This window comes from Athene noctua, chromosome 17 (genome assembly GCF_965140245.1).
Source record: "Athene noctua chromosome 17, bAthNoc1.hap1.1, whole genome shotgun sequence".
NCBI classification, from domain to species: Eukaryota; Metazoa; Chordata; class Aves; order Strigiformes; family Strigidae; genus Athene; species Athene noctua.
Window position 1 is genome coordinate 11,752,558 of NC_134053.1, and position 19,083 is coordinate 11,771,640.

A 19,083-nucleotide genomic window follows, 5' to 3' on the forward strand; every position below is an offset into this window, starting at 1 on the left:
AAATCATACATTTGCCCTGCTTTAATTAAAAAATATATATATATAGCGTCTACAGTTTTATTTTGAAATTTTAGCTTTCAATATATATACACATATGTCTTTTGGTGCATTTATATGATCAGGTAGCGGGCAATTTAAAAATTGTGATAGTGTTTTGTTTTTCAAATGTACTCTTTACTTGCAATTGCATAAATCCCTGATATAGTTATGCTGGCAAGGGAACAGAATAAAAAATTGTGTGGTAACTGAGTAGTCTAGATAATAGGATAAAAGAACAATAAGAAGGTGTACAGGTTTAATCTGCTATTCCATAAAGAACAAGTAGTTACTATAGAAACTGTCATATTACATGTATCTTCAGTATAGTACTTTATATGTGAGAAAAAGCATCTTCCACACATAAACCAACTTTGGCAGAAATAACAGCACTGACTACCATCACCCTGGGCAGGAAGATCATCGTTCACGTGCTCTCTACAGATTTCATCACTCTTAGGTATTTTCAATTGATATAACAAAATGCTTGCTTTCTTGCGGTTTTGAGGGAGGCACCGAACTGTAGATCAAATTTTGTCAGTGAAGGAATTACGAGCATGCAGTGCGTGAGTAATGGAACAGGTCTTTCTCTGAGAAGTTTAGCTGTTATTATTTCAACACCACAGAATGGGAGCTTGCTGTTGATTAATGGCAGAGTTAAAACGTAACTCATCTGAAAAATAAATCATCAGATATGTCTAAGTTTTCTTCAGTCTAACCTTGTCCTGCATCCAGAAATTCTCAATTAGGGCCTTTCAGCATGCATTAATTGCACTACATGTAGCTAAGCTCCCACAGGAATTTAAAGAGAAATATATGGCTCAAAAACATATACAGGTGATTAAATGCCAAAGTCAAATGGCATATAAAACCAGCTCTTTAGCTCAGTACTCTAAATGTTGTTCTTTTTTATATGGATAGATTGAAAACACACAAATACATATTGAAAGTGAATAGTTTACATTACTTTTTTTGCCTGGAAATAGTAAACAGTAATTTGAGAGAACCATGATGATCTGGGTGGATTCCTGCTGCCTCTTCCATGTCAGGCAGGTCACCATTTTTCCCATATCAGAGCAGGTTTTAATTTGAAGGGAGTAGCATTTGACTGTTGAGGTGTAACGTCTAATATGAAGCTTACTGGAACCCTTAACTGCACAAGTTCCACTCAACTTGCCAGTGCTACTCATTGACCAAAAGCCAAACAGCCTCGCCTGTTTACTGTTGCTTTCTGTTTGGGATCAATCAAAATAGATGCATTCGTACATGTTTAGTTTGAAGACAATAGTGTTGAAACAGAAATGTGCTCTTAAGTGGAAAATCCCATAGGGATTTTTCTAATCAATTACCCTTTATTATACCATGACAACATCAAAATATTTATATGCACCCATGCAATGTTCTTGGTGAATGTACATCTCCAAATGATAGAGGGTAAATTGCAAGGCCACATCTGGTCTGTAATAAAAATATAATAAAAGACATTTTGTATTTCATTCAATTTTCAACCAAACACCCTCTTTTTAACATGCAATTGTAGATCTGGGTTAGATATTTATAGACGGGTCTGTGATTCTCTTTGAGCATGAAGAACTGAACAGAACATTTAGAAAAGAATAAAAAGTCTGTATTTTTATTTTTAACCATTTTTCTCACGTGGAAGAGTCTAAAATAGCATCAAGTACAGATGACTGGGATCTGATATTTATAACTATGTGGCATATTGTTGCTTTGTATCAGTGACTGTGAGATGGAGGGGGAAAAAAAAAGTCATGAATGCACCTTCTAGCATGTGGTATCAGCTTGACCTCATTTGGCTTTATCATTTAGGATGAAAATTCACTTTCTACCAGAATTTCACCCTTTTACCTTCTTCTCACATCCTTTAAGTAACAGAGGATTTCACTTAATATCAACTGTTTACTATTCCTATGAGGTCAAATCATGGGAGGCATTTGAGAATGTGAACCCAGATAATGAGTTACAGCTAATACCACACTCAGCTAAAGGGAAGGACTCCTCTAGTTTTTCAACAGACAAAAATTTTTTAAGAGAAAAAACAACCAAACCCTAAAAATCTTAACTGCCTTACAGCCTTACATACCTTTCTTCACAGTTTTATTATGTACGTACTGTATCTACAATTCACAGTCATTAGCTCAACTGCTGAATCAGCAGTTGCCACTGAAGCCAAGTTTAGAAAAACAAGCATTAAATCCAGCAGCTGGTGGACAGCTGCTTGGAGGCTCGCCGGGAGCCCTGGAAGATACGCCAGCTTTCCTGTGCAGTTAGCTCTACACAGCAGTCCTCGCTTATCCTGAGCTTTGTGACGGATACATGGACCCCAACACCTTCAGAGCCTCCATGGGAAGAAAGCTACAGACAGAGATACCATGAAACAAGATAAATGAATGTAGTTCTTTGTAAAGGACCCATCCTTCAAGTTTGCATTCTTATGGGTTTTTTTAAAAAAAAGGAGAATTAAAGTATTATTTTTTTATTCTTCACTATTAAGGGCAAAGGATAAAGGAAAGCAAAACAAAACAAAATCCTCTCAAACTTTAACCCAAAAAGAAAGTGGGGACCATTTACTAAAGAATACAACAGAAGATCTGTGAAGTGTGAACAACAAACAAAATCATTCTTTGGGAATTATACCCAAGGAAATGCAATTAAACAGGGCCAGGAATTTTTTGAAACCAAAGCTTTTAAAAATAAAAGTACCAGCTTCAGATCTCCTAGTAAAGTGGTCTGAGCAACAGGCTATTGGTTGCTCTTGGGATACTCTCTTCCCTCCTGCAGTCTTCCTGTTTGAAGGTTTTCCACTTTGTAAGAATAATTAAATATTCATTGAATCAGTGAGTTGAAAGTAGGTCTATCCCACTTGAGGACAGAGGCAGGCATTTAGGCTTTGTTTAATTTTTACAATAACAAACAAAAAGAAGAAATGTATTGATTTCAAATATATTTTTTTTGTCACTGACATTCTTGCCAGCTGAAGAAGTATCAAATCAGGGCCTCAAAAGAATTATATATATTTTAATAGGAACTTAAAAACATAGAATGGTTTGGGTTGGAAAGGACCTTAAGGATCATCTACTTTCAACCTCCTGCCATGGGCAGGGACACCATCCGCTTGCCCAGGTTGCCCAAAGCCCCGTCCAACCTGGCCTGGAACACTGCCAGGGAGGGGGCAGCCACAGCTTCTCTGGGAAACCTGTGCCAGGGCCTCACCACCCTCACAGTAGAGCGTTTCTTGCTTATATCTAATCTAAATCTTCCCCTCTTTCAATTTAAAACCATTACCCCTCATCCTATCCTTACACCCCCTGATCAAGAGTCCCTCCCCACCTTCCCCGTAGCCCCTTTCAGCCCTGGAAGGCTGCTCTAAGGTCTCCCCAGAGCCTTCTCTCATCCAGGCTGAACACCCCCAACTCTCTCAGCCTGTCCTCACAGGAGCTGCTCCAGCCCCCGATCATCTTCGTGGCCTCCTCTGGACCCACTCAACCAGATCCATGTCCTTCTGATGTTGGTGCCCCCAGAGCTGGACACAGGACTCCAGGTGGGGTCTCACCAGAGCAGAGCAGAGGGGGCGAATCCCCTCCCTCGCCCTGCTGCCCACACTGCTCTGGGTGCAGCCCAGGACACGGTTGGCTTTCTGGGCTGCGAGCGCACGTTGCTGGCTCACAGGCAGTTTTCCATCCACCAATACCCCCAAGCCCTTCTCCGCAGGGCTGCTCTCCACCCACTCCTCGCCCAGCCTGTGTCTGTGCTTGGCATTGCCCCGACCCATGGGCAGGACCCTGCACTTGGCCTTGTTGAACTCCATGAGGTTGGCACGGCCCCACCTCTCCAGCCTGTCCAGGTCCCTCTGGATGGCACATCCCCTCCCTCCAGCGTGTGACCGCCCCACACAGCTCGGTGTCGTTGGCAAACTGCTGAGGGTGCCTCGATCCCACTGTCTGTGTCACCAGCAAAGATGTTGAACGGTGCCAGTCCCAACACCGACCCCTGAGGAACGTCACTCGTCACTGCTCTCCACTTGGACATCGAGTCATTAACTGCAACTCTTTGAGTGCGACCATCTAGCCAATTCCTGATCCACCGAGTGCTCCATCTGTCACATCCACATCTCTCCAATTTAGAGAGAAGGATGTTGTGCAGGACAGTGTCAAAAGCTTTGCACAAGTCCACGTAGATGATGTTAGTTGCTCTTCCCTTACCCACGAATGCTGTAACCCCATTGTAGAAGGCCACCGAATTTGTCAGGCACAATTTACCCTCCTTAATGTAGCCACTTTGGCTGTCACCAGTCACCTCCTTATTTTCCATGTGCCCTAGCTTAGTTTCCAGGAGGATCCGCTCCATGATCTTGACAGGCACAGAGGTGAGACTGACTGGACTGAGGTTCCCTGTGTCTTCCTTTTTTCCCTTTTTTAATTTTAAGAGGGCTTTGACCTTCCTATAACCTGATCTCTAGCTACCCAGACAGTTTCTCTGTACTCCTCCCAGGCTACCTGTCCTTTCTTCCACCCTCTGTAGGCTTCCTTTCTATGTCTGGGCTTGTTCAGGAGCTCCTTGTTCATCCATGCAGGTTCCTGGTGGTCTTACCTGAGTACTTTGTCAGGATGCATCACTCCTGAACTTGGAGGAGCTGATCCTTCAATACTAACCAGCTCTCTTGGGCCCCTCTTCCCTCTAGGGCCTTATCCCATGCTACTCTACCAAGCAGATCCCTGAAGAGGCCAAAGTCTGCTCTCCTGAAGTCCAGGGTAGCAAGCTTGCTGTGTGCCCTCCTCACTGCCCTAAGGATCTTAAACTCCACCATTTCATGGTCACTGCAGCCAAGGCTGTCCTTGAGCTTCACACTCTTCACCAGCCCCTCCTTGTTGGTGAGAACAAGGTCCAGCATAGCACCTCTCCTCCCTGGCTCCTCTATCACTAGAAAAAAATGCTACGATTGGATTTCACATTTCCTTGTGAAACTTTACACTTGATAATTCTACTTCATGTAGGAACCATAAGCTAGAGCTACAGTTTCAGAAGGCACTATTATTTGTCCCTTTTATTACCTTGTCATGTCTGATTAACAGGAATAAGAAATAGGTATTTTAAAAAGAAAGATTGAAAATTTTGTTTGAGGACACAAAGGTAATTCTGGAAAGCTATGGAAGAAGAGCTAGGGACATTCCAGTAGCTTTACTATGGGGACTTTAGATGCCAGAGCAGTTCTGTAAATATTTGGAATACTGCAGTGAGGTCTAAGTAATTAGTTTAGATAATATTATATCTATTCCATGTCAGACCTGCAGCTAATTTTGTATCTCCATAATCAATAAAGACATTACATACATAAATCTACCAACTGATGATCATTTCTTAAACACAAAGTAAATACACAGAGTAATAGCTTTACCCAGTTATAACTCATCAGTACCTCTTTTGTGAAGCATTTTTAGACAGAGAGGAGAAAAAGCATACAAAAGACTGGTCTGTGACTACGTTAGTGATAAGCTAACAGAAAATTGCATAAATGTGACTGCTGGTTTTTGTGATTGACCACTCTTTTGTAAAGTTTTTGCTCTGTCAATAGCATGCACAAGATCAAATAACAAATGGAAGTGACGTAGGAAGCAATTTAGCCTCCAGATATAAGTGTCTAAGACCATTTTCAGCTTTCAAGGCCTCCAGCTGCACCCTAGAAATGCCCAAGTGTCCTGTAGGTCTTAAGTCATACCCAACAGTCCTAAGTGATACCTCAGATACTAAAATGACATTAGAAACCTACATTTAAGCCATCTGAATCACTTTCTTACTGACTGGGTGATCAATTCAATGGGCAAAGCACTTTATGCTAACTTTACCTAACAACTGAACTGATAAACACTTTATCAAATCTCTCAATTAATGTAGTTTTCAGACTTCCAACAACATTATATTTAAAAGCGTATTAAAATGGCAGTAATCTCTATCAGCTGATTAAATAGTTTCTGGTATCTGTTATAATTGTCGCAAATGTGATTATCTGTTTAACAGCATTTTGAATACTCTGTATAAAATGTTCTGAAAGATAAGCACATCAGTAGCACCGTTGAAGTGCCTATGTTTAACGTGGCATGTTCACAGAAGCTAGACCTAATATTTTAGTCCAGGCTAAGTAGCAGGTTCATTTCATTGTTGTTGTGGCTTGGGTCCTACTGCACTAGTTGTTTTCCAGATAAATTATTAAAAAGTTTGCAAGAACACCTTCATTCATTCACTTTGAGAGCCTCATTCATGAACGCATCTCTAGTCAAAAAATATGTATGCACTTAAGACGTGCCTATTTGTGATAGACTTCTTTCAGACAATGTCTGTGATTTACAGCTCAGTGGAGGAATAAGACTCTCAACCCAAGAGCAACATTTACTGGGGAGGCACTTCAAAAAACAAATCATCCTCAAAGCAGCCCACACCTTGGTAGTCTTGTATTCAATTAAGACTTCAGAACCACTAGAAATAAAATATAGACTAACACATACTGGAAAACATTACTTTAGAATCTTATTCAGAACAGAATGCAATTTTCATTGAGCAGTATGAGTAGTTTTCCTTAAGAACATGGCTTCCTATAGAAGACATGGAATCTGCAAAGTAGCAGGTCTGAGTGGGAAGTAGAGAATCAGTTTGCCTTTCTATACAGCTCCACTCATGTTGTGCAACCATCTGGGCCTGTGGTTCTAATCAAGATGTGTTTCTTCTACTCCCATTTCAAACAAAATTGCCAAGCCAAACCATCTGAAGCAGGGAAGGATCTCCCCCGCCTATTGTACTGTATTCTCCTTTTCCTAGAGGTTTTATCAGTTCTAACCATTCAGTTGTGCTCGTCTTGGCACCAGTGCAAGCAGTGTAAACTGCAGGATAAAACTGACTTACTGCAGCTTTGCCAGCATGCCAGATCAGCAAATATAAGCAGTGGATTTGTCAACACTACAATTTTTCCAGTTTCTTCTTCTTCGAAATTTCTGTCAATTTGTTTTTTAAACTAGGAAAAAAAAAAAATCCTCCCACCCTTCGAACAGTGAAGAAAATGTAAAAAAAGAAGTGCTTATACAATGAGACTGAGCTAATGGTCCCTTTAACCTCCTCCTGTTGTCTTCTACCACTATTTGCAGTCTTTCAGTCTGTTCAATATTCAGTCTGTGCAATGATTCATATATTCAAAGCAAGTTTATGTTAATTTTCAAGATTAAATTTCTCAGTCTCTGACACATAATTAATTCTAGGTATTTTGTTCCTTTAAGCCTCTTATTTTCATTTATTGTTGACCGTAGTATAATCAAATCTGTGCAGGAAACTTTCTATTTCATATACCTCTGTTTCTGATTGATTGAGATTCAGTTAACTACAGAAGTTCAGAGAATATTTTCACCATCATAATTATATATCTCTCCTAAGGAACAAAATTGAAAATACGACTGCTCTTTTACATTGAAGTGTGCACGAGGTTAAATCACTAGTTGCAAAAGGTGAATGTTAAAGATGTTATAATGGCCATTTTGCTGTGTGATGCCATTTTGTAATGCAGAATTCCCAATAGGAAGTTAAGATATTTAACAAAACTCTTGAACTTTATTTGTGTTGCTTTAATTTTTTTGGCCTTCTGCCCCAAAAGAAGGAATATAATTTTTTAAAAATCTATTCACTCAGCAGAAGTTCTGAAAACTGAAAACTTGCAGCTGAGTTTCTCTCACATTAAGGGCTTGTAAGGCAGTTGGACTTAAAATTTTAAAACTGGTTTTGTTAGTGTAAAACATTGCCACAGTCCCTTGAAGGATATGTCTCCAAACCGCCAGGCATTTTTAGACACCACAGTAATATGATTAATACCAAGACTTATCTGTGGCTCCGAGGAAGCTGTCTGCTCTCGTACAGCCTCCCACAGAGGAAGCTTCCCTCGGCCTGCCAAGCCTCCAGCCTAGACCCCCTCCCTGTTTGTCTCTCCAGTGAAATCAGGGGAGAGGCCATTGGGTCTGCAGCGAGAGGAAGGTTAAGAGCCTCCAGCTTTCCCCTCTGAGCATGGCACCCTTGCTGGTGAGCTGTGGCCACCAGTTGAGCAGCAGCACCAAGGGAATGTGGTCATAAACTGGCTCTTCATGATTTCTGAGCTGTTCTATTGACCTGAAGAATTACTTTGAACAACTTTTTGCCTCCTTCCTTCCCATCCACTCCTTTTGCCCTGCCCAGCTAGACAATAATCTGTCTCTCACCCATCTTTACAACAAGCCTCTGTGACAGAGCAGACTTTCTCAATAGGCATCTCTAAAATGTACTACAATCTAAGTCATAATCATATAAACGTTTGTCAAACTGATAATGTCATGTTCACCTTACAGTATCAATTTCTCTAACTGAAACTACAGTAACTGTTAACACTTTCTATACTCTTGATGTACATGCTTGGTATAAAGTATAAAATCCAGTATTTGAGTTAGTGTTTGTGAATGTACCAGTCCAGGTTCTCTTCTGAACATTCTCTGTGTCATGCACACTAAATTCACTGTATTCTGTGGATGCTGTATTTCACAACAGGTACTTGTGCAAGCAGAATGTCAGCAGAGTCCCTTACGGTTAAGGGCTGCACTGGTCCCTTTGAGTCTCATCTTACAGCTACGTGTCTCCATTACTGACCAGCAGAAAAAAAGGACAAATTTTGACCTGGAAAATCGGAAGTGGGGTGGCAACTCAGTGGCTTAGGCTCAGCTTTTTGGGAGTAGTTATCTCAAGGCTTTAATTTTCTCTACAGTAATTGATCTGAGGACTTTGGCACAAGCAGTACATATGTCAGATTGTTTTCCTTCCTTCGTGCTTTTTGGCAATGTCTTCCCTGTAGAGGAAATCAATAAATTTCAGGATGACATTTCCTTCTTCATCCAAAAGAACAAGAAAAAAAACCACCCTCTGGGTTATTTTCAGTCTTTAATTTTTATGATTTTGAAAAATCTTTCTCTGAATGAAAGGTATTTTGTTAGAGGAAAAAAAAGCCAAGAAATTTCCTGATTTGTGTAACCAGTAATGCATGCAAGATCAGTTGAATGCATGTTATACATATGCACATGCATTCACACATGTAGGTATACAGGATGATCACGAGTCTATGTTGTTACAAATTTAGAAAACAAGATTAATTATATGGGAGGTGCAAGCAGCTAGAGTTCTTGCAAAGGGCAAAATGAAAACACTGCAAAAGGTATCAGTGCTTATCCTTCAGTGTGCAAGCAGACTATTAACAATTCGAGCTAGGAAAAAATTTATAAGCCAGAGTTACTTTGTAACTTCTATTTCACCTTCATTTTGATTGCTTGCTTTCTTGTACATGATAATGTATGAATACCATTATATTAAAAGAAAGAAAAGTTGCTTTCATTTTGGAGATTACCTTCTAACGCCACGTGAATGACCAGCAATCCACAGTTCATGGATTATGCACTACTACAACAAAGAGCATATTTCATTATTTCCACCATAGTGTTTTCGGTGATGTTACACTAAAGGATCTGACACTGACATCAGTCAGAAGTAGGGTACTTGTCTTGGTCAATTATTGATCTTACCCTGTAGATAACTCTTGTATAAAAACAGAATCCAAGATGTGTTTTTCAGGTTGGAAACTGTCTCTGTGTGAAACAAAAGTCTACTCTGTCTAATCCATCCCCAGGGTTTCTAGGGATGCTGTGATAAAAGACGTTCTGTAGACCAGAATTTTTAAGTTCTTTGGATGTTACTCCTCTTTTCATAGGGCATAAATGATTTAGATGGTTAAGCTCTTTGCTTTCAAGCAGAGGTCACAGGCAGTCTTATTTACTACCAAAATGACATTTTTTAAAAAAATTAATTTGTTTCTTAGATTTCTAAATTATAATAGAGAAACCAATGCAGATCTATTAGTTGTAGTTTCTATCTTAATTATTTTCAGCAGTGTTTTGATATTACGATGCTGAAGCAGATTCTAAAAACAAGAAGATATGCAGGAGTCTCTTTCATTCTTTAGTGAGGATTAGGAATCTCTTGTTTATCAGACCAATCTTTCCTGTTCCTTGTTAATCCTGGAAACATTTTGGATTTTTAAAGGATCCCCAGAGGCAGCCACATTTTGGGGCTCTCTCCAGTGTAGTGATGACTTTTTAACATTTTTATAACCTTAATTTCTATTATGTCCTTCATTAAGATAATATCCCCAGATCTCTAGTATTGGAAAAATTCTCAGTGGCTTCAAAAGAAGATCCCACAATACTTTTATAAAATTTACAGCTGTTGTATTTTTAGTGAGGATATGACAGACACTACTGTCAAGGCTGTGATTTCATCCCTGGTAAATTCCTTGGGCCGTCATAAGATAAATGCATTTAGCCAATGCACAGATTTGGAATGGTTTGAAATAGAGTTGTTTACTATTTCTGGTCTGATACCAATACCTGCAGTGTTTTCCTCCGTCTCTTAATATCCTAGTAGCTCTTCAGTTCATTTAAACGGGGACTTTACACTCCTCAGTCCTTTAAGCTAAGAGATACTCTGTCTCTAGGCATAGACATCCTTTGGGACACTACTATTTGTTCCTGTTAAAGTATCATTGAAGGACAGAGAATTACTGTTGCAAAGAAAAGAAAATTTTTCTGACTTTCAAAGATGTCGACAGAATTTTCCTCTTCAGTTAAAAGACTTGATAAAGCTGATGGAGTGTAGGCAGGTGAGTTCTATTTCATTTAATGTGGTTTTCCTCCTGCTCCAAACTTACCAGAAAGAAATTTCAGCCCAGTATTATATTTAATCTACTCCCTGACACAGCCTTAATGCTGGAAGCACTGAGACTTAAAATGCTGAATCTTAATGTTAAATTAGCTAGCACAGGCTTCTCAAACTATGCTCTTGTGACTGGTGACTCAGAAATCTTCTCAGAGAGCCTAAAGAATAAAATTTTTTCTCAATTTAAGCAGTAGTGATCAAGGAGTTATTGAGGAAGGCGTGCCAGGGAAGAATCTTCTGTGGTCATCTTGTCACTCATAAAAGAAACATTATACGAGCACTACATTTTTAGATGTATACAACATATGCTAGCACTTACTAGTTTAATAAACACTTTGTTACCTCTAAAGTGGTGCTAAACTATTGCAGTGCTAGCAAGAAGTCTGCTAGGTCTAGAAATTTTGTCAGGATCATTTGGCTACTCGCAGCGAGCTCCCACCCTGGGGTTTCACAGCCTCCCTGCCCTGGATGTGTTGACAGCACACCATGATGCCAGGCAGTATTTTTCCTTCCGATTGTGTCTGGCTCTGCTTTTCTTTTCCTTGTGTGCCCTTTCCTAAGTAGAAATGTTGTTACTAAGCATTTCAAATAGTTGTGTGAACATCGCAGAGAGACATCTGAGGTGTCAGCAAAACATTCATATTATATAGAATCTGTGTTTACATATTATTTTACTGTTATGCTACACTGCAGGTCACTTTGCGGCCATGCATGAGGCACATGCTACGTACTAAAACAAACATTTAAATGCCTTTGAATTGAAAACTGACAATTGTAAGAAAAAGGATTTGTAGTGTGATTTAATTGATTTATGTAATTGAAAACCAAACCAAAACACCACTGTTATGCACTATAAATGACTCCTTTGTCTTCTGCAAAATTTAATTTGTTTACATGCCCTGCAGCCATACTGAGAGAACAGAATAAATGGCAACTCCTCTTTGGGCCTATTTGAAAAAAAAAGAGTCAGGAAAGGGAGGATAAGAGTGGCCAGAGGGTTGTGAGAAGGAAGAGATGAGTGCTCAGATAAAAAGCAGCCCAAGGGAAGATTACAAGGTCTCAGAAAAACAGATCAATAGTGATGTCAACTATGCAGCTGCAAATGCAACTATCTGCATTTTGAAAACATTTGTCCCTGCTGCTTCGCTATGCCCAGGGTGTCTAGAACACTCTCTGCAATAGATAAATCACCTCTGAAAGGGCAGTATTTTAGTGAAGTGTCAAGATCCTGAGGATGCCACCACATTTTTCAGTATAGGACTACTAGAAACACCAGCTTACCTTCCCCTCCTATTGCTTGCTCAGTAAGATGCAAGGATCTGAGTCTGCTCTAATTTACAAGTAACTCTCAAACAACTTTCAACTGATTTTTGTCTCCTCCCTTTTCCGTTTTACCTCCCTAGACCTTTCACCCTTTGGTTCCCTTGGGAAAACCATGACGAATTTCCACCTGGAAATTTCAGTCTCAGTGTTAGGTAGTCTCTTTTTGTTGTCGTTGATGGCCTTTCCTCTCCACCCTCTTTCTCTTCACCACACTGAGACTTTTGACAAGGTCAAACAATTCATCTTTGTTTCTATATTTATATCTGGGAAGCTCCTTTTAGTAGCATGGTAGCACTTCAGATAGGACAACTTGACAAAAACAGTAGACAAGAAAGCTTTTGATACAGAGACCTGGCCTTGTAAAATAAAATGTATTTTAAATAAATTAAAACAGCCCGAGCATTCACACAAAATAAGCACTCACTAGTTACATGGGGATTTCTGACCACAGAATACATACTACTAAATGACTGCACAAAATAAAAGCTATCCTAAACAACTCTTTGTACATTATCTTTCCAGCTTATTGAAACAGAAGGACATAAAATGGCTTTGTTGTATGTTCTGCACTCAGGACTGCAGTGCAATAGCATAGGCTAGCACCAAAAGAAGACATGAAGTGCAAATGCAATAAATGAGGGATAACCGAGGTAAAGAAAGTCAATAAATGTTAATGGGAAGGAATAAACTCAAGGGCCAACGAAAGCAGTCCTGTCTAGTTGAATGTACGGATGAATATATTAGAAGTAAAAGACACAGACACAAAGAAGTGAAACCTGAATGCTGATACTACATACTAGCAATATGATGATAGAGTGATCAAGAGAATTGAAATAAGTTAGCGAGGAAGTCCTGAAAAAGAGGAAATTTTGGGAAACTATAAATGGAAGTTAAGATGATGAGTTAAAAAATGGCTATTACGTATTTGAAAGCAAGTGCAAAAAATAGTAATGGAAACCTGTCTGGGAAATTAAGAAGTGTATCTACCAGTATGAGCAAGGTAGACAGAATGCTATAGCAATAGTAGTTACAGAAAGATGGAAAGCTGAATCAAAGCAACCAATGGCTTCTCTTGGGTCAAGTCAGAACGCTGCCTACTCAGTTCAAGAACAAGCATTTACTTATGAAATGATACAACAAAATGCTTATGGTGTGACACTGTGCCAAAGAAGATTGTTATCAATGTGAATTAAAGCTACACAAAGGCTCTGGAGAAACATGGAGTTTAAACCTCAGTTCTTTGCTACTCTTATTTACATTTACATTCAGTGTGTTATCTTATCTAGAAAGAATGAAATTACTTTAAGGTCAGGTAGTCCAGATGTGGGTTTGGTTCAAAAGTATCACAGATCATCTGGTAAAGCAACTGTACAATAAATAGGTGCTTGCTTCAGGGAATGTCAGCTTCTAAGTCTATCATCTCCAATTCATTAATCTTCCTTTGAGACTGTACCTCCCAAATTTTGACTTTATACCGATTTCCAGAGCACCCCAGAATTTAGCAGTGTACACAGTCACTGTGTGAACAGGCTGGGCATCCCTATTTCATCCACACAGACCATACAGTTTCTTTTCATGAAAAATTTCAGAAGGAGTTTTTAAAGTTGACTTTGAAAAATCTTGTCTTTCATAGGCTATATCAAAAGACCATTGGAAAGCGTGGCTAAACAAATTCTGGATGTGATTTATAGTCATCTGAGACCACTTTCAGCCACGGAAGCAGTTCACTAGTGGGTTCCCTACTGCCTGGGACTCCATAAGGCATGGGGTATTCCCACCCATACCCCCACTGTTGTCTAACCCACTCATAACCCTTCTGTACCTAGAACCTACAACCCAAACACCTGGAATCCTTGTCAAGGCAGTTAATGCTGGGGGCTGGAGTCAGCTGTGCAAGCTTTGCTTCCTTCTCAGGGACCTCAGAGAGTCATTTTGCCAAACCAATAGTGGAGGTTTCCTTTATCACATCCTTCTGTGGGGACAGTATGAACGGGCTGGAGCTGAGCCTTCAGAATTTTCTTTGCTTCATTCCTGCAGGGCACATAAATGTCAGGTTGTGGGGTTTTTTACTATGCAAATGCCAACCTCCCCAGTCTAGTGATACACGCAGCCACAGCTTCAAAGATAACATTTTTTCACTTTCCTTTCCTGCTTTGACTTTCTGGCACAAGGAGAAATCCTTGTTTTTAAAATGTTGTTAGCCTTCAAGAGTGAATTGACTGAATCTGGTTTTCCTTATTATTTATTTGAATCCTCACAGCAACTGACCTTCAAGTGTAGCACGGGTAGTAAATGCTGTAATAATATCACCTCTAAGTGTTTCTTTGCATTTGCATTAGTAAAGTGGATCCTAATATGTTAGTAACATAAGAAGTTGTTCAATGTCAGAAAAACCTCAGAAATGTGTGCAACAGAATAACCTCTAGATTAGAATCATGTTTTTCACCTGATTGTCAAGTTGAGGGATGTCTTCCATGCACTACCAAGGGCCATTAAAATCTCATTCCCACTTGTCCTTTTATTCCTGACTGTGGAGATTCATCTGAAAATACCTTGATGACTCTTATCCACAAAACTTCCTTATCTAACCGTATATGAATCACATTGAAAGGAGTCACATTTCTCTTAGCAACCAAAGAATCAGTCTTAGCAACGAGACAGCTGGAGAATTTTGTTTTCACATAGCTACTCGTGGACAGTACGTTCTGCTTTCTGCTTTCCCATGGCATTGCTGCTTCAGTGTTGACTTAGTAAAGTGTAAGACGTGGTACAAATCAGACACTTGCTCATAGCAAAGACATCACATGCAGGACAAATGACGATCTTTCTACCTTCGATGCTATTTCCTGTAGGAGCTAGTGTAAGAGTACTGACTGCTGGAAAGCTCAAAATTTAAATTTTCCCTGTGACAGAATTACTACAAAGAGATGTGTGAGGAATCTGACAGTTTCCACAACCTTGACTTCCCCCACAGAAACCATAGTGACGAATCAAAGTATTAACTCTGAAGGCACGCATCTTAATCCCTCTTAGCATGTTGAGAACAGTTAGAAAGGCTGGATATAAGGTGACTTTTTTTTTTCTATATTTCCTTAGCAGGAATATTTTTGAGAGCAATATTATAGTGGGGGAAACTGGGAACATCAGAGCAATTGCCGCTGTGGTTATTACTTGGGCTGATGTCTTTACAGGACTGTTGGGGAAGCTTCCTGAGGAAGCAATGCTAAAATGTCATTTATGAGCAGAGCAGCGTTGTAGTAGTTTCCATCTCTCAGTCCCACATCTGTCTAAGGAACTGAGTTATCATACGTATTTGGAACCTATGAAGAAATTCAAAGTGAAAGTAGAAATAAACGCACTCACACCTCACCCATGTTCCTCCTCTGTCTCCTCCTGCAGGGGCTGTTGACATACTGCGTGCTGGTTTGATTCCCTTACTCGTATTCAAACTGGAGACTGAGCCAGATGAAATCCAGGAGCTAATCCTTGATACGCTCTCCAACTCTCTACGTGTGGAGGCTTCTGAAGCTCTAGCAACTGGTGCTGTTATTATCCTGAAGGAAAAGCTCACACACTCATCAGTGGCCATCAGAAGCAAAGCAGCTTGGGTTCTATTAGAAATTGGGTAAAGGAAAAGAAACCTGTCTATAATACTTAGCCCAAGAAAACACATTTCATGAGTGAATCGATGTCATTAGTTTACAGTTGTGTTCCACTACACAGTGAAGCTGCCACATTTCACACATAAAGCAATATCAGCCCGTATGCACACATAAATAAAAGACTTCTAAAAACCATAATTGCTATAAATCACTCAAGAAAGCAGAGGCTGATGAGGAAATGTCATTCCTTCTTCTATTTGTCTTCAGCATTAGCAGTGAAATCAGGATTTTTTCCTGGTACAGCACTGCTGAGAAAAAATTCTTGCATGAGCAATCATGAGAAAACAGGATTCTGACCACTATGGAGGTAGGGAGAAGCTCCCTTATTGCTTTGGATAAATGCAGTCTCTCAAAAAATTGAAAGTCCTGGGAAACTTTCAGCGTGATTGAGGATAGAAATAGTTTTCTGACACAGGCTGCTACATTCGCCAGCGATGGATCAAAAAAAGTAATCTTTATATTCAATTTGTGTATCAGACACTGGATGAAAAGAACAACTTCAGTTCACCATCCTGCAATCACAAAATATATTAAAAGTGCTCAACAGATGTTTAGCTTAAAAAAGTCTGCAGATCATGTAATTTACATACCAATCGGTGCAAAACACTTCCTAATGTCCTATAACAAAGCAAGGTTTTACAGGAAAAGAGTGTAGATAAAATGAGTCATAGAAAGAAAGCAAAAATGCAGCTAAACTGTGGACATCGGCTACCTTCTAGGTCCCTGCAGTAGCTGGGCCATGTTAAAATATTCCCCACATTAAAGATGCTGGAAAGAGGGAGAGAAAATTGACCTAGGAGAAGAATTAATTGCAGAGTCCTAATTTAGCAGGTTTTAAAATCCGTATAGGGTTCAGCCACGTTTCGATCTAAATTGCCATTAGGACCACCAGCACACTTAATCCTACATCCTGTTACACGCCGTTGCCCATCAATCTCCAGTATATCATACAAAGTAAAAACACCTCCAAACACCACCTAAAAATAGCCTAAAAGTTTGTTAAGACCACACACATAGGTTAATATGATATCATCAGTATTGTATCAGCAAGCAGATTTAATAGACGCCAGGCACAAACAGACATCCCCTTTCTTTTCTTTGTGGCTGGGTAGTGGTGCTTGCCATCTGTCCAACAGCCAGAACATTGTGACTCCGGAGAGAACAGAGGGGAGGACTGTGTCAGCACTGTTGTCATGAAACAAAGGAGGGCTGCGGGGGTCCGGCCATGGGGAGAGGCTGCGGGTGGCTGCATGGTTAGCAGACACAGTTCAAGAAAGCAACTTAACCATCTTTCCTGCACAGTACTCATCCAGAGGGGAAAAGCGTGCTATGTGAAGAGGTTACCCCGGTGCTGGTGAGCCTGCTGGAGGATTCAGATCCGCAAGTCCAAGCTAGTGCTGCAGGAGCGCTCATGTTTGCTACTGTTAAACCTCAGGGTGAGGAACAGAGGCAGTTCTGTTAGGATACTTTCCAGAAATCCAATTCTAAGGCAATTTAGTAATAAAACTTTTGCCCTGCCCCAACCCCCAAGCCCTCGGTTTCTGATAGTATGAAATCTCTTCAAGAAACTTTAAGATTAGGATATTTCTTTAGATCTGTCTCAAGCAACTGCTGTTCCTCAGCCACAGTGTCTAGGAGGACAGTATATTTCACATTTCATTCACCTGAAATAGGTCAGGAAGTTAGTTATCTACCCCACCTGCATCATTTCCCTCCAGAGTGCTGCTTCAGAAGGGGAACATCTCCTGTGCAAGCCCAGACCACACAGAGATCCCCATACCTGAAGCTACTCGGAGTCGCCAGTCTTCAACAGAGGAGCACTACTTTCTGGAAACTCTTTTTGTGGTTAGAGGCAGTTTCTCTCTCACAGCTGGGAGAGGAATGAATATTAATAAGATCTGTAGTTCTCCCAAGTAGCTTACATGACACTGAAAATACTAACTGCTAAATTTTCAGTGTGATGAATGAATAATTAGACATAAAAGACTCTTAATAACAGCAGTTGTGTTCCAGTCCTCCTCTGCAGCCATCCCCCTGGCTTCCAAAGACAACACAGGAATGGATCTCAGTGCCTGAAGTCTTTAAAAATAAAGAATGGAGGATGTTCTCAAGGGTATCTAACCCCCTTGCCCCAAAATAATATATCCTGTCATTCGGTGCCTCATATATTCTTAGATAAATTGTTGCAAATTAAATAATAATGTGCAAGGCAGATAAAGTTAACTAAGAAAGATTTTTTTTTTTTCTTAAAAATAACCAGCTGCAGCTAGCCTTGGTCTTCAAAAGAAAAACTTGTCCTACCTCTTCGTACTGTACCTTCAGAGCTGTAGCTGGGCAGGGCGTAGAAAGTAGCAATTCAAAAGCGTGTTGATTATATGTAATAACACATTTTAAAGCCAGTTTATTTCTCTACAGGGAGATTCTCAGCCCTAGCTGCTGAAGCCATTCCACCTTTACTGAAGTTGGTTGCTGAGGAAACCAGCAAAGCCCGTCTGAGTGCAATCAAAACCCTCACCATGCTGGCTGAGCTACCAGAGGGCCGCAAGACACTCCTAGATCATATAGATACATTTCAGCAGTGCCTGAATGATCCCTGTGAGGCAGTGAAAAGAGCTGCCAAAATTGCCATCAGCGTCATCAAATGGAAACCTTGCTGAAGACATGATGTTTCATAGAGATCTATTGCCCTCTGTTGTTGTCTGGCTGTAAAAGTTGTGTGATTACATGAGACCTTCAAAAACAAAACTCTTCCTCGGTTACTCTGTATCAGTTCCTCCTGAGAAGTCATTTGTCAGCAGTTTCACATCTATATTGCAGGTCACAAGCAGAATAATGGTGAAAAAGAAAAGTTAGGAAGTCTAGAATTCTCCACTAGGAGTTATTTCCTGAGTTAGAGATTTTCCTGTGATACAAGAAACCAATCCTTTTTGTTTTTCTTCATAACATTCTCTCTTTTTTTTTTTCTTTTTAAACCTCAGCCTATCAAAAATTAATGAATAGCTAATTATATTAGAAAGAAAGGTTCATAATTAACCTCTGTAGCAGCGTTGTCTATGCTGAGAAACTGACTTAATGACAGGAATTTCCATGAGTTTTGCTGCAAACACTTGAACAGATGATTAGAATCATTTAGAGCATCATCACAAGAAAACGCAGTGGCAATGTCATAGAAGGGCTTCCCCGAGTGAATTATGAGACTTTCTCAGCCTAAAATATAACCAAATACTTATCAGCACGGTTCTAACAAATGGAGTTGCCAGCAGTCCATGTGGTGGAGACA

General features: G+C 40.0%; 1 protein-coding gene across 1 annotated transcript in view; it reads left to right on the forward strand.

Moving 5' to 3' along the window:
* Positions 1-18,566, forward strand: part of RSPH14 (radial spoke head 14 homolog) — a 103,998-nt gene extending 85,432 nt beyond the window's left edge. Inside the window, exons 4-6 of the mRNA XM_074921252.1 lie at positions 15,541-15,766; positions 17,106-17,239; positions 18,219-18,566. Coding sequence (XP_074777353.1) covers positions 15,541-15,766; positions 17,106-17,239; positions 18,219-18,460 — 602 coding nt within the window. The 3' untranslated portion in view covers positions 18,461-18,566. The remainder of the gene's footprint in view (positions 1-15,540; positions 15,767-17,105; positions 17,240-18,218) is intronic.
* The last annotated feature ends 517 nt before the right edge of the window (positions 18,567-19,083 follow it).